Here is a 14,491-nt window from a genome sequence, read left to right on the forward strand (position 1 = left end):
GGCAACAAAAACACTTAAATAGAAGTCAGAATTTTTAAAGTCATTTGAGTTATGATTATTATTTTCACTTTTAAGGGTTAACTTGAATAACAAAACACAACAATATGACAAAGACTGTTCATCAAATCAACCAACATTGTGTTATTTAGGTTCTGCGTACTAACTTGCTTTTTAATCATGACTTCCATTAGAAAACAGTGAATTTATTCAAGACTTTCATCGGAATTCTTTCGATTGTGATTTGGAAATTAATTCTCATATAAGTCGTAAAGTGTCTCATCCTGAGGCGCTGCCGTAAAGATTGGCCCTTACAGCTTGCCGTTTAATAAACCGTACGTGGCAGTCAGAGAGCGGAACACGGCTGTAGAGTGGAGCGCCTTCCCTGTTCCAACTGTCCGCTCCTGGAAACACGGCAGTTTTCCTGTCTGTTCTGTAAAACAAAAAGAAAAAAAGGGAGACACTCCTTATAGCGTTGGTGTTTTCAGCACATCGTTTCAATTATGTTTACCGTCTCAGAACTTGTTGTCTTGCTGGCCGTTCTGTGTGCTACCGCGTCCGGCTACTTTGTTAGCATAGATGCTCATGCTGAAGAGTGCTTCTACGAGCGGGTCAACTCCGGCACGAAGATGGGCCTCATGTTCGAGGTGGCCGAGGGAGGCTTCCTGGACATCGACGTAGAGGTAATATGCTTCTTCAAGTGCGTCCAACTATCATACCCGTGTATTGTGTACGACTTGGAGCTATTTCTACTCAAATTCTGAACTGGATCGACAGGCCCTGTGCTAACGTTAGCTGCTAGCGATTAGCTGTCTCTCTGTGAAACGTCACCTGAAGCTAAGTACCTATGGTCCGGATTTATTTATGGCATTTTAGTCAATTGCAAGGAATTAACATTTATCTCGTTGTATATATCACAAAGTCGCCATTGTGGTTAAGACATTGCAAGGGTGATGCAGTGTTGATAAATTGGATGCAGCTTTAGCATTATATCTGGGTAGGCTACTATATCAGACAGCATTTAGGAGTATATTTTGAATTGTAAGTTTAAAATAGAGTTCAGCTTTGCTTCCCACAAGTGTTCTGGAGTTCTGCTTCTAACTCAAATAGCCAAACACATATATATATAATTTAACCCCCTGGCAGCTGCCATATGCCGACCTCTCAATGATTTGGTAAAAATCGTGTCAGGGTTGCCAGATTTCGCAGAAGCAAACAGAAAGGTCTTCAAAATCACACATGAAAGGAACGACACCTCTGGAAAAATAACAATTTATGTCGTATTTCATCAGAAATAAACGCTTTATAATAAATTTTGCTTAGTAACCTGACCTGGCAGCTGACCCACCCATTGGGTTCACCTGCTTGTTCCTGGTCTGGGTCAGTCGTACTTTCTTTATCCAGCCGTTCACTTTTACATAAGAAGGAATTTGATAATGTTAGCTTTTATACATTCATTAAATTGTGATGGTTTTCTTTTTGTTTGAGCAAATGCATAACCATGTGCTAAATAAATAAACAAAAAAAATGAAGCATGCAGACTAATGGATTCCACAAAATCGATACACAGCTATGCTGAGCTCCAAGATAAATGGATTTTAGAGTATACTTTTGAAATCTTGCCTCTGTGCTGGAAAAACAGGGTTGTGTTTCTGGTGTTTTTTATTTGTGGCTTTTATTGAAGGGAGAAAAATATATTACAAATGTGACATTTTTAACTCCTGTTTTTGCATTTTGCACAGCCAGCGTTACCGGACTGGCAGGCTCTATGTTTTTCCCTGTGGAGTGAAGATCTCTACTTAAAGTCTAAAGTTTGAGATTTCCTAAAAGAGGCCACCATGTCCAACTTCCTTTGACATTAAAATGTCAAAGGGAAAAACAGAGTAACCTTCCTTTACTCCATTTAGCCATTTTCGGCTAAAAAATGTAACTCCCTCTCACAACGTGAATGACTTCACCCCTCAACGTGTCTTGATGAAGTTTCACAAAAAAATTTCATCTCGGAACTTCCTGTGTGACTTTTTCATTCTGTGTTTAAGTGTATAGTTAAGAGACTTTTAATGGCGCAGTCAGAGACAGATTAGATTTCATTTTGTTTTTTTTGTTTTTTTTAACTCTCCAGTTTCTGATCAAGGGCTGTTTAACTGAAAATAATCTGATTCTGGTCAGCGGGCAGTTTCTCTGTTTCTCTATTGTTTTGTCCATCAAAACTGAACCATATCAAGATAGACTTGATGATGGTGAAGATTCACAAAGTATATTGATTACCAATCTGTACAGTGCATGATTGAAAAATTAAAGGTAGTCTATTTTCCAATAATGTGTGCTTCATAGAAGTAGCTCTGAATGTACAAAAACCAGACTGACAGTAATGTCATTTTATCAGTGTCTTCTAGCAATTTGAAACTGGAACGTTGGTGTTTTTGTCATTGAATGAATATATTATACAAATTAGGGTTGGACTATGTGACTGAAAATCGTATCATGAGATCAGTGTTTTGTCTATAGTGTTTTGTGTGTTTTTGTTTGTTTTAAATATCTGAAGTTTTCACTATACACAGTTTTATTTTTAAGCCGTTAGGCACTGTGAGGAAACCTTAAACTGCTGCGGCGCAAGTTACTCAACAGGTTGTTGCTAGGTAATGAAAGAGCGAGTCAGCTGAAAGGTTGAGTGGCTAAAGACTTTACTCTGCCTACATCCCCCAGGATGCTGTGCGGTTCTGGATTGGTGTTCCGTGAACAATCTATAAATTGAATATTAATCTTTCTGTGAGATGTATTATTGCTGATGTCACCTGTGTATTGCGATATATGTATTATTGATTTATTGTGCAGCCCTAATACAACAATAAATTTGGTTAAAAATAGCTGAGTTTGTTGTGGAGGAATTTTTGAATAAAAATATTAACAGTTTGATGATAAAATGGTTCAATCAATTTGGAGGGTGTTTAGAGACAATTCAGTTCACCGTGAACTGTTTCCCTCTTGCAAAGTGATCTTGTATTTTAGAAGCTTCAAAGTGAGATTTAACTCATGGACTCCTCTACTCATTTAAAATGAGTAGCGGATCAATATGATTGTATATAATGAGTCATGATTTGAGTTCCTCCCACTGATAAAGTGATCAATTTCTTACTCATTTCCATTAGTCATAATTTATTAACCAGAGTTGCATCTATGCTGATAGGTCTCTATTTATAAGATGTTAAAACTTGGAATAAATTGCTATTAAAATATTCTAAATGGCTGTAAGGGTAACTCCTGCGTTACTCACTGCATGATACCAGAGTGCAGTATTCATGTTGACTGGAGCATGATAATTGTTGGCTAATATATGTCAACTATTGGGAACTTGCATTTTATGTTAACGTAATGTTGGACAGTCCATTGGCAGCAGATGCTCTCATCAGATCTAGATGACATTGAAGAAATATAGACACCGTCATTGTATTATCGCAAGAGTGAGAGACCACAGGCTGCTGAGTAAAGCTCACAAGTAGTTCTCTCTCCTCACTAAAGATTTGGATCACCAGAAATCCAAACAATGGCATTTTTGCCTAAGACGTAGCAGCGATGGATACATGGGTAAAATTTTCACTACTTCACTTTTTTCCCCCTGTCATTTTCTTTTAAACCTTCCACAAAATTTAAACATTACTGAAAATCAGTTTTGAGATTGTAGGTGAGTGGGCCTTTATTTGAGAGTGTTATTGTGCTTTTGTGGATGTATAACTGCGATAGACTGGTGACCTGTCCAGGGTGACCCCGCCTCTCGCCCGGAACAATAGCTGGAGATGGGCACCAGCAACCCTCCCGACACCACTAAGGGACAAGGGTGTAAAGAAAATGGATAGATGGATGGATGGATGGATGGATGGATGGATGTACAATGGCAATAAAAATTGTCGAAAAAGAATTTACTATATATCTGTTTCATAAGCCTGATGGACCATCAAGATGGGTTAACAAGTCTCTAGTTAGTGAAACGGTTGGAAGCACAATGGCAACATAGAATGGTCAGTATGCAGATAAGTAGGGAGACTGAGGTCAGGTGTTTTTATTTTACACAATTTGAGTTTTTGGTCTTTTTTGTTTAACTCGAACACAGTAGTGCCCCCTACCACCAGGCTTAGCAAGTTTTGTAGGTGTGAAACTGCACTCTTTCAATACTTTTTACCCAGATATCGTTCTCTTTTCAGATAACAGGGCCTGATGGTAAACAGATTTACAAAGGGGACAGAGAGTCCAGTGGGAAATACTCCGTTGCTGCACACATGGACGGAACCTACAAGTTCTGCTTCAGCAACAAGATGTCCACCATGACACCCAAGATCGTCATGTTCACCATCGACATCGGAGAAGCGCCGAAAGGCCAGGACATGGAGACGGAAGGTAGTCAGACCGGCCACGCTTGAGTACACGGCCCGTTTTTTGTCATGCTATTTCTATTTTAAAGATTTTATCTTTTGAATTTCTTTTTTGACTTTACTTTGGGTAAATTTCCCTCCTTTATAGGTGGTGACAGCTGGGATGGTAGGAAAAAAACGGGAAAGGCAGAATAAGTGAAAACTGTCATGAAGTTTGGGATGCACCGTGGAGTTCTCTAACCAGTCTTGTTTTTATATTGTAAACTAATATTACATGTTTGCAACAGAGGCAGCCTTAATGTTTGTTTTTCTTTTTTTAACGGTTTGACTGTTTGCACTGTATCAGAAAAATGGTGTGCTATGAAAAAGTATTTGCTTCTTTTATGGATTTCAACAGGTTTAGCTCGTCTTTCTTGGTTACTAAAGAGCATCAGACAGAAATTAACTGATGCAAATGTCAGTTTAAGGTGTAAGGTTACTTTACAGCATCTCGATCTGGTTTAAGTGCACACAACGACCGAAACACTCAGAAGCCTTCCGTTTTGCTTGGGTTGAACCTGCTGCATAAACATCTGAACATTTGTTTACTTCAGGATTTTTCTTCTAGAGAGAAAAAAAAAATCATGGTTTCATCACTTCATGTCTTAAAACGGTAAAGCAGCTCCAGACCATCATACTGCCACTACCATGTTTCACCGTTTGTATGGTTCTCTTTTCTGAAAAGTTGCAGGTCTTTCCCAAAAAAAAGTTCCACTTTTGCCTCATCTGTCCATTTTGTATTTCTTCATGTTATCCAAGTGTGGGTTTTTTTTTTTGTTTTTTTTGTTTGACAGCAGTCATTTAAATGTGAGGCAGATGAAATCCATAAGCGAAACAAATACTCCTCCACAGACTGTAGATGTAAAGGAATCGTGTCACAGATGCAAGAAAGGTTTTGCATGTACCGTGTAAAAGCCTGACGCATGTCCTCTGTGCATGTCGTCCTTCTGGGTTTAACGGCTCATTCGCTGCTCGTTTCAGCTCATCAAAACAAGCTGGAGGAGATGATCAACGAGCTCGCCGTCGCCATGACGGCAGTGAAGCACGAGCAGGAGTACATGGAGGTCCGCGAGAGGATACACAGAGCGGGTAAGAACACAAACTCAAGAGCCGTTTGATCTGATGAACGCAGTAAAGGTTATCCTCACATCTTGTCTCCTGTTTATTTTTTCCTTCTACTAGTTAACGACAACACAAACAGCAGAGTGGTCCTGTGGTCCTTCTTCGAAGCCCTCGTTCTGGTGGCCATGACACTCGGACAGATTTACTACTTGAAGAGATTTTTCGAAGTGCGACGAGTGGTGTAGTTCCCTCATCCATCCCTGTGTGTCCTCCACTGTTCTTTTTTTTTTTTTTTCCCCCCCTCCAACATCAAGACAATTATTTCCACACTGAAAGACAAGACTGGCCGTTTTGAGAAAAGCCAACATGTGATTTGATCTGATGATTTTTTTTTGTTGTTGTTGCTGCTCTGTTACTTGCTTGATTCCCTTTTTAATTGTATGTTTGGAAACAAATGGCCAAAAGAGTCTGCTTGTAGATGTCGGATTCTTTAGTTCTTTTCCTTCTCTTTTTGGGTTTGCCAGTTTTTTGTCGAGGTTTGATTAAAATCTAGCTAAACGCCGGTTACTTGCCAGGAAGCATTCGCTGGCGCAAGAGGCAGAGGCTTCTGCAACCACAACACAAGATTTCAGAACACGTGTGCGGAGTCACCACAGGGGGAATGTAGGATTTCAATTGGGAACGCAGTATCTAGGAGGTGGAGGGTTGTTCCTAGGGTCAAAGTTCACCAACTCCACTCCTCATGTTTTGAAGTTTGAAGGATTCATATTGCAGCTGGTCTTTCTAAAAAAATAAATAAAAAATGAGACAACCTCTACCACTGTTATTGGATTGAAAGTGGAACATGCCAAGGGGGAACTCGGTGGAGATTTTCATGGAGGTTCGTCTCTGCTCCCCGTGTATTTAACTAAATCCAACCAGGCCACTTGTTCACACATGTAGTACGTTTTTACACAGTTTAAAACTCGACTGCAGGACGTTGAGGGTCAGATTTTAACTGAGCTGTTTGGATGACGGCTCCAAAAACAAAGTGAATGAAATCTGAAATCCATATTAAATGTTGACTGAGGGCAGGGTGGAAAGGGGGTCGGGTGGGGGTTTATACACTTAATATATTTTTGTCGGGCTTAGTTGCTTTTAGAATTCTCGTCAGGGTTTGGGTTTCACGACGATACCGTTTTCAACAATATTCCATGTTTTGTTTCTGGAGCGTGTCGAGTGTCACGCAGCCATCAGAACGCTGCGGCGTAATTCCTACGGTCACTGAACGCTGCGTGGGACGAAACATGCTTCAGTTTTGTATTAAAACAGTTTTGGCGACCTCAGCCTGCTCTGGACACAGTGTCTCCTTTTGTTTTTGTGATTGCAACAACAACTTGCTTCATGGGTCTGTACAAATGTAGGATGGCTTCCTGTGAACAAATGCCCCAGGTTTCATAATAAAGCCAATATTCTGTATGACTTTTTGTCTTTATAAAACGTCTTTTAGCAGCAAATTTCTAGGAAGAAAGGAGATTGCCTTTGTCCAGGGATGCAGCAGTCCACTTTTTTCACTCGATACTGAACCTCTGATATCTGCATTGGTGTCGGCCGATATGATCCAATACAGAAAAACGGTTCTGCAATGACAACATGTTTTGATTTTATTTATTTTTTTACATAAATGTACTGAACATTTATTTGCTGCACTAGTACAGCACACATACACAAGCTTGGTCAAACGGAAAAAAACAAGTTCATTTGTTCAGTCAATGCAATTAGGAGTATAACAACCAATGTAAAATAAACTGACAAAAACCAGTTTGACTACTTTGGTCAAACAAGTAAAAAACTGCAACAAACCTTTTAAAAGGTTCAGAAAGTGAAATTATGAATTGGAAATATAATGTAAAGTAAAACATGGTGTTGCTTAGATCACAGATCATTGAATTAGACAATAGATCTGCCCTTATCATACATGGTCACAATACCAGATCTAGAATCTTTTTCAATATTGAGACAGATACTAGTATAGGATCGGTGTAGCTCTACTCTTTTCACAACTCCTGAGACTGAATGCCTGTGTTTTTATTGGTGTTTCTTTGAGGGGGAAAAAACCTCATTAATCCAAGGTTTTCTGTTCTTTTTTATACTTATGACTTCCAGCTAAAGACGTGTTAAGATACAGAAATGTTAAGGTATGGCCCACAAAATCATGGACAGACTGTCCAGAAGACACCCTCCAAAAGGAGAGTAGGTCACAAAAGGTCATTGCTAACGATACCTAAAACATGAGGGGATAAGATTTTAATGCTACTTTCTGGAAAACTCCAAAGATCAAATTTATGCTACAAAGTTCTCTTTTTTTATTTATTTTGGCACCATTTTCCAGTTGCCATTGACAGCATGCATTGTGATTATAATGTAACTCAGGGGTGTCAAACTCCTGTCCTGCAGTTTGTAGATGTGCCACAAGTACAAAAACCGCTGGAATGAAATGGCTTAATTACCTCCTCCATGTGTAGATCAGTTCTCCAGAGTCCTGCTAATGACCTAATTATTCTATTCAGGTGTGGTGCAGCAGAGGCACATCTAAAAGTTACAGGACAGCGGCGCTCCAGAACTGGAGTTTGACACCTGTGATGTAACTGAACAGGACTGAAGGCTCATTAGCAGGTCTACATAGGATAAAGACCTTGTCCACATAAAAAGCAGCCACATCTGGACCTATGAGGGAACGTTCTCTGCTCCTGTTCCCTACCTTTGCCCCAACAACAGTCAGTGCTGTCTGTAACAAAAAACGAACACACAGCGATGAACGCAAGGCAACCGGTAAAAACCTCAGACGCAGCTACAAGTACAACATCCCACCTAACAGAAGAATAAATCAGAATTACAGTTTAATTTTCTATAAAAACACCTTGGGACGCCTGAAATCTAAAACAAAAAAATGTTGGTTTAAGGCTGATTTAGTTTTCAGCTTTTGGAAATTCAATGAACTAAACTGCTGAGTTGAACTGAAAGTGAATGGGGGAAGAAGTGACTAAGAATGAGCTGATGAAACCAGAACAATATGCTGAGTCACAATTGTCATCAGAATATCAATTTTTCAAAAATCACAAAAGCATTGGCGGATGTAGCATTCGGTTATTTTGTTATTTTATAATTTAAGACACTTGCATTTGAGCTCTTATCCAAATAACACATTGTCTGGTTCCAATGACTCACTACTGTTAACGTTAATTTCCATTGACAAAATGCTTAGGTTGACATGAAGTGATACCATTAGACAGTTCTTTGAGACGTTCAGTGCTGCTTTCACAACGTGAAAGCAAATAAACCTCTTAAGGTCATCAACATTTAAGTCTGGAATATTAATACAACATCAGCTCTTTAATGGATTGAACCTTGCGGTACCCCGCATCTGACATCTGTCCACCTTGATGAGAAGTTACCTACTGAAACAAATAAATATCTGTGCTTTATGTAAGATTCAAACCAGTTGAATACTGGACCACAGAGTCGGGCCCAACTCTCAGTCGATTCAGTAACATGTCATGATCTGCCTGTAATTCTGCAGTAGTGATTTGTCCAGATTGTTCTTCAGTGGTTTGATAACTGCTGTTTTCAAAGTCCGGGGGAAAACACCTGATGAGAGGGAAGAGTTACTACTTTAATCAGGTCATTAGCAATGACAGGCAAGACTATTTTAAGAAAATGGGTAGGAAGGAATGTAAGCTATAAAGACAGGCCTATTGACCAATCCAAATTCTTTTTGAGATATATCTGTTATTGTTGTTCATAAAACACTCATAGGTATGCCATTCACAATTACTATGGAGTAACTGGCTTATCAAATTTATATTTTTATCAACCCAGCTAGGTAGAAGTAATGGTTTGTTTTTATGCAGCAACAGAACCTGCTGATGAAACTTAGCTAATTTGACTGGATATTTTCTAACTTAAAAATTACAACACAACAACAAATTTAGACACCCTAGTTTGCTGAACAGATGATTTGGGAAAATATTCCACATGAAAGTTAAATTGTATTATTATTTTTATTTATTTATTTATTTATTTATTTTTAATTCTTAATGCAATTAATTTCTACTATTTGATTAAAGACAGTGTAACGAGTATTAAAGATACAAATGAAATTCCTGCTAAAATATTCTTCATAGTTGTCCTGTAGTGGGTGGTTTTTGGCGCCCCCTACTGGTTGCGTATAAATTAGATGAGAAACCGAGAATTCCACGCAGTCTGTTCAGCGATCTGCTGTGGTAAGTCAACAAATCCGGTTCTCTTCTGAGTGATGTTGGAGGTTTGTTCAAAGGGTAACTTGGAGGTTTGTTACAGTATGCAGATAGATAAGTTGGCGAGTAGGGAGGCTAACTGCGCCATTTGTCTTTGTCATCCACCAATTGCAGGTCATTATGTTACATTAAATGTCAGTAATTTATGTAGTCAGTTATGTTTGTCAGTTTGTCATTTATGTTAGCCAGTTTGTTTTTTTATTTGTTTCTATGACGACATGACATGGCCAGGTTTATTTTCTGCTAATCACCAGAGGGCGCTCTCAAGTAATTTAATGATTAATTTTGACTGTATTTATTTTTCTAATTTATTTTTTTTTAAAAAACAAATTGTATTCAATAGATTTTTTTTAAATTGATTTGTGTTCTGAAACCATTATATGATCACATGTCACGGAAAATATTTTGTTGGAACTCAGCTCTGCTGTGATAGATAAGTTGACCAGTAGGGAGGCTAACTGCGCCATTTGTGTTTGTCAACCACCAATTGCAGTAAATCATCTAAAATCCAACTGACTGGCCTCCGCTGTGTGCATGATGGGACGAGTAAGAGGAGCCGTCACATATGACATGTATGATAAATATCACTGGCTCAAAAGTAATTCATATATTCATTGATAACTGGTATAAAATGTTTTATGTTTATATAGTTTTTTTTTCCTAGTTTCACAATTTGAAATAGAAAATACAAATTGTTTTTATTCAGACTTCAGAAGTTTCTAGTTGTTCTGCTGAGGCAGTTACATCAATTTGTGACATCATGGTCTTCTGTGTGTGACATCATAAAGCAGCATTCTTGAATTCTAGGTAACAACCAGGAAAATATTGAACATTTAGGATATCTTATGGTCATACCACATTGCTTGTTTGTGATTTGTTTGTCCAGAAATGGCCATGGAAGAAAACAAAGAGCTAAAGACTCAACTTGCAGAGATCAAGCTTGAATACGACAAGCGGTTTAAGGAAATGGACAAGGAAATTGTCAAATTGTTTCAAGAAAACAAGGCACTGGAGCAAAAAGTGCAACAGCTGACCGAAAAGCTGAAGAAAATAGAGAAGGAAAAGGAAAGGCAGCTGGATTCAGACCAGCCACGGAGTAACATGCGTCTCTTAAAATATTTCACCATGGGCTTCGGCATAGGCCTTGCATGTGTTGCAGTACTCGAGACAGGTCTTGATGTCGAGATAGGTTTCAAGACCACTTCTTGATGGTCTTGGTCTCTGCCATTGAGGACCAGTGACGTGCGGGTCAGGGGAGGCTGTCATCATGGAAAAATATATAATAATAAAATCATTTATATTGCTATTTTCACCCTGTGGTTTGTACAATAAAGTACCTATTTTTTTACTTAGCTTAACCAATTCTGATTATTTTTTCTTCAAAATCGCTGGATTTTCACATTTTCCCATTCAAATGCTCAGAAGCGAAGCCAGTGAGGCAGCAGCGAGCTGAGCCTCACCTGGTTAACTGCCATTCTATGAGAGCATGTTGGTCCTGTCTGTGAACAGGTGTTCTGTCATACCCGTCAATCCGGCATACTTTATGGTAATGCGCATGCGCACATCGATGTTACGTTACATACTGCTTGCTCAGCAGATTTCTTATAAATCCGTCATATAAGTTGCATTTTGTGTGTTTTATTTCTCAGACGTTTACGGTAAATTTTATTTAATTAAGCTGCTATGTTAAACATATTAACATAAATGACTTTTGCTGTTTCCAATATCGTTACCATACTGTAAACAAGACATTAGCCCCGTTTAGCGTCACTATTACTACAAATACTGTTTGACTACAAATTTGGTTGTGATCTGATAAAAGCACACGAATAATGCTGAAAACTGCACGGAATACGTCCTAAAAAAAAAAAAAAAAAAAGACACACATGAATAACGCTGGATGCTTACCGAAGCTGTTAGGCAACAAGCAGAACAACACGTTCTGCTTATTAAATAAGAAAAATCTAGTTATTTCCACGCAGTGGAAATAAGAAAAAAAATGTTTTTCTTATTTAATTTTCTTTTCATTTATCGTAAACGTCTGAGAACTAAAACACACAAAATGAAACTTTTACATTTATGACGGATTTATAAGAAACGTAACATCGATGTGCGCATGCGAATTACCACAAGGTATGCTGGATTGAGGAGGTATGACAGATAGAACACCTGTTATAAAATGGCTAGAAAAACATTGAATATATGGACTGATTTTCCATAATTTAGCTTATGTATATAATGTACAGTGTTTTTTGTTACCAACTGTGTGTGTATCGTGCTTTGTGTGAGGAGCGATCAGAAACAGCAGAGAACAGACTGGAGGTGAGGCAGGCAGTTTTCTTGCCTCATCGCCTGGGGGCGCTCATGATCCCAGATATTGTGACTCCACAACTGCAGAGAAAGACACAGTGAGCTAGCCATGGAGCTAGCCATACAGTAAATAAGTAAAGTACAGCGACATAATTGTTTTCTCCTCTCTTCCGACGTCAACACTTCCGACGTCTACACTTAAACAATTTTCTAAAGTGGATTTTCAATTGAAGCAGAAGATAATAACTAAAGGAAGACCAACACCGGAGCTGAAAGTTTTGCTTCGAGACAGTTTGATGATTCTTAAACGGAGTAGAAAAGACATGCTGAGGATAGACTTGGCTTTGGATGAACCGATATTTTTGTGCAGAATTAGCGGTGCATGGATTTCATTTTTAAGTAAAGGTAAGACAAGGTAAGTCTGCGTGTAGCTTGGCGGAAAAAAGAGTGAGAAAGTGCTTTCTCGCTCTTTCCCTTTGCTGTGGATCATAGCACGAAATTAATACCTACATTTCTAAGTTTCACTGAGTTAACGCGGCTATGGATGACATGTAAAAGATTAGTCTTTTTGTCCCCCAGCGTTGTATGACTGCGCGAAATTTCCATAAGTCCAATAACATGCATGGTGTCTATGAGTCGTAAGTCAGTACCTCACCAGCAATGCACCTCACCGCTCGTCACTGTTGAGGACTCAGGATTTTAAGACCACAACTGCGGAAATATCACAAAATTGCCAGCATATTGTCCAGTTTATTTGTCTACATCTTTGTTTTCACTGGAAAAAGCAGTCTAAATTAAAGACTGTGTTTTTATCAACAGCCTGAATTAGCCAATTATTATTTCAATAGTCGAATCGTCAGGATTAATCCGATTTCTTGTTTCCGTCATGATTTGCGGTTGTAGGGGTGGTGAGGTAGATGAGGTGGACCCAGGTTGAAGTGAGAGAATTGATTATTTAATGATAAGTGATAAAATACACAATCCAAGCAGCACAGGAAAGGAGCTCAGACGCTGATAGCAGCTGGTTAATATTTCCCAGGCAGCACAGGTGAGCAATGAACTCTCACACTGGTAGCAACAGGTTGAAGACAACTGACAACAGACACAACTTGAGACAGAATAGAGAGGACCCGACAAGGAAACAAGAGACACAGGTGGGTGGGATTAAATACACAGGGGATTAATCAAGGAAACAAGACACAGTTGGGATCAATCAAGGGGTAGACATGACTCAACTGACACAGGAACCTAAATAAACACAAAAAACTCAAATCCTCACAGTTTAACCCTTGTGTTTACAAATGGGGTCCAACCGATCCCACACCCATATCACTTGTATCATTTGCCTCAGTCCTCACATGCACAAGGGTTAATTAAGCCTGATCAGATATGCATAAATTAACTTCATTGTGCAAAAACTGTAAACTGTCAGGCTCATAGATTTAAAAAAAAAGTTATTTAGTTTTTGCCATTTGTTATCTTTTTTGTTTTGATAAGACCAGCCTTATTTCTGTTTCTAATGGGATATTTGTGTGCAGAATTTTGAGGAAAGAGATTAAATCAATACAATAAGGAATAACAATAACATTACAAAATGTGGAAAAAGGAAACGTCAATATCTTTCTGGGTGAGAGGCAGGGTACACCCTGGACAGGCCGCCAGTTTGTCGCAACACAGAGACAGACAGGACACACAACCATGCACACACACACACACCTTGGGACAATTTAGAGAAACCAACCAATTAACCTGACAGTCATGTTTTTGGACTGTGGGAGGAAGCCAGAGTACCCAGAGAGAGCCCACCATGCATAGGGAGAACATGCAAACTCCATGCAAAAAGACCCCAGGCTGGGAATCGAACCCAGAACCTCCTTGCTGCAAGGCAACTGCGCCACTGTGCAGCCTACCAGGATCATAATAACCCATTATTTATCCAAATATTTTGTACACATACAACATTTTGTATTGAACTACAAAGTATTCTTCAAATAAATAAAGCCAATGCTGTACGCAGTTTCCACTAATACATATCACAAAAATAATTCTAAATGAATTGCAATACCAGTTAAAAACACTGACTGCACTGGCCCCTGTGGTAAATTTTGTGTAGAACAGTGTTTCTCAGCCCTGGTCCTCACCGCCCCTCTGCTCTGCATGTTTTAGATGTACCTCTATTCCAGAACAGCTGATTCAAATGATTGCATGACCATCAAGTACTGCAGAGGCCTGTTAATCACCCAGAGATACAATTCAGGTGTGTGGCAGAAAGGAAACACCTAAAACATGCAGGACAGGGGGGCCTGAGGACCAGGGTTGAGAAACACTGGTGTAGAATCAGCCTCTAAAGAAAACAGTAAAGACCAGTGTTGTGGTACTCGAAGTTGGTCTTGGTCTTAAGACCGGTCTTAAGACCATTTT

At 39.0% G+C, this 14,491-nt stretch overlaps 1 protein-coding gene and 1 long non-coding RNA gene across 3 annotated transcripts; both read left to right on the forward strand.

Annotated features, from left to right (window-relative positions):
• Nucleotides 1–308: 308 nt before the first annotated feature.
• Nucleotides 309–6,923, forward strand: tmed2 (transmembrane p24 trafficking protein 2). 2 transcript variants are annotated; one of them, XM_007577305.2, is made up of 5 exons: nt 309–680; nt 4,197–4,389; nt 4,513–4,530; nt 5,385–5,492; nt 5,586–6,923. In XM_007577305.2, exons 1-5 carry the CDS (start codon nt 501–503, stop codon nt 5,708–5,710), a joined length of 624 nt encoding a protein of 207 aa, XP_007577367.1. In that variant the 5' UTR covers nt 309–500; the 3' UTR covers nt 5,711–6,923. The 2 variants fall into 2 exon arrangements, with proteins under 2 accessions (XP_007577367.1, XP_007577369.1); XM_007577307.2 differs by lacking the exon at nt 4,513–4,530 and having other exon boundaries at nt 313–680.
• Nucleotides 6,924–8,013: 1,090 nt separating this feature from the next.
• On the forward strand, nt 8,014–11,066 carry LOC107833730 (uncharacterized). The gene is made up of 2 exons (XR_001659494.1): nt 8,014–10,332; nt 10,647–11,066. It is a non-coding gene; the product is annotated as an uncharacterized LOC107833730 (long non-coding RNA).
• Nucleotides 11,067–14,491: the final 3,425 nt, after the last annotated feature.

This window comes from Poecilia formosa, unplaced genomic scaffold (assembly GCF_000485575.1).
Source record: "Poecilia formosa unplaced genomic scaffold, Poecilia_formosa-5.1.2 Scaffold436, whole genome shotgun sequence".
Taxonomy (NCBI): Eukaryota; Metazoa; Chordata; class Actinopteri; order Cyprinodontiformes; family Poeciliidae; genus Poecilia; species Poecilia formosa.

What these genes read in the sequence shown, in the direction of transcription:
- tmed2 (XM_007577305.2), top strand. Translation starts at nt 501, where the DNA reads ATGTTTACCGTCTCAGAACTTGTTGTCTTGCTGGCCGTTCTGTGTGCT. An exon ending in TCCTGGACATCGACGTAGAG is followed by an intron (nt 681 to 4,196) that starts GTAATATGCTTC and finishes TTCTCTTTTCAG; the next exon opens with ATAACAGGGCCTGATGGTAA. An exon ending in CGAGAGGATACACAGAGCGG is followed by an intron (nt 5,493 to 5,585) that starts GTAAGAACACAA and finishes TCCTTCTACTAG; the next exon opens with TTAACGACAACACAAACAGC.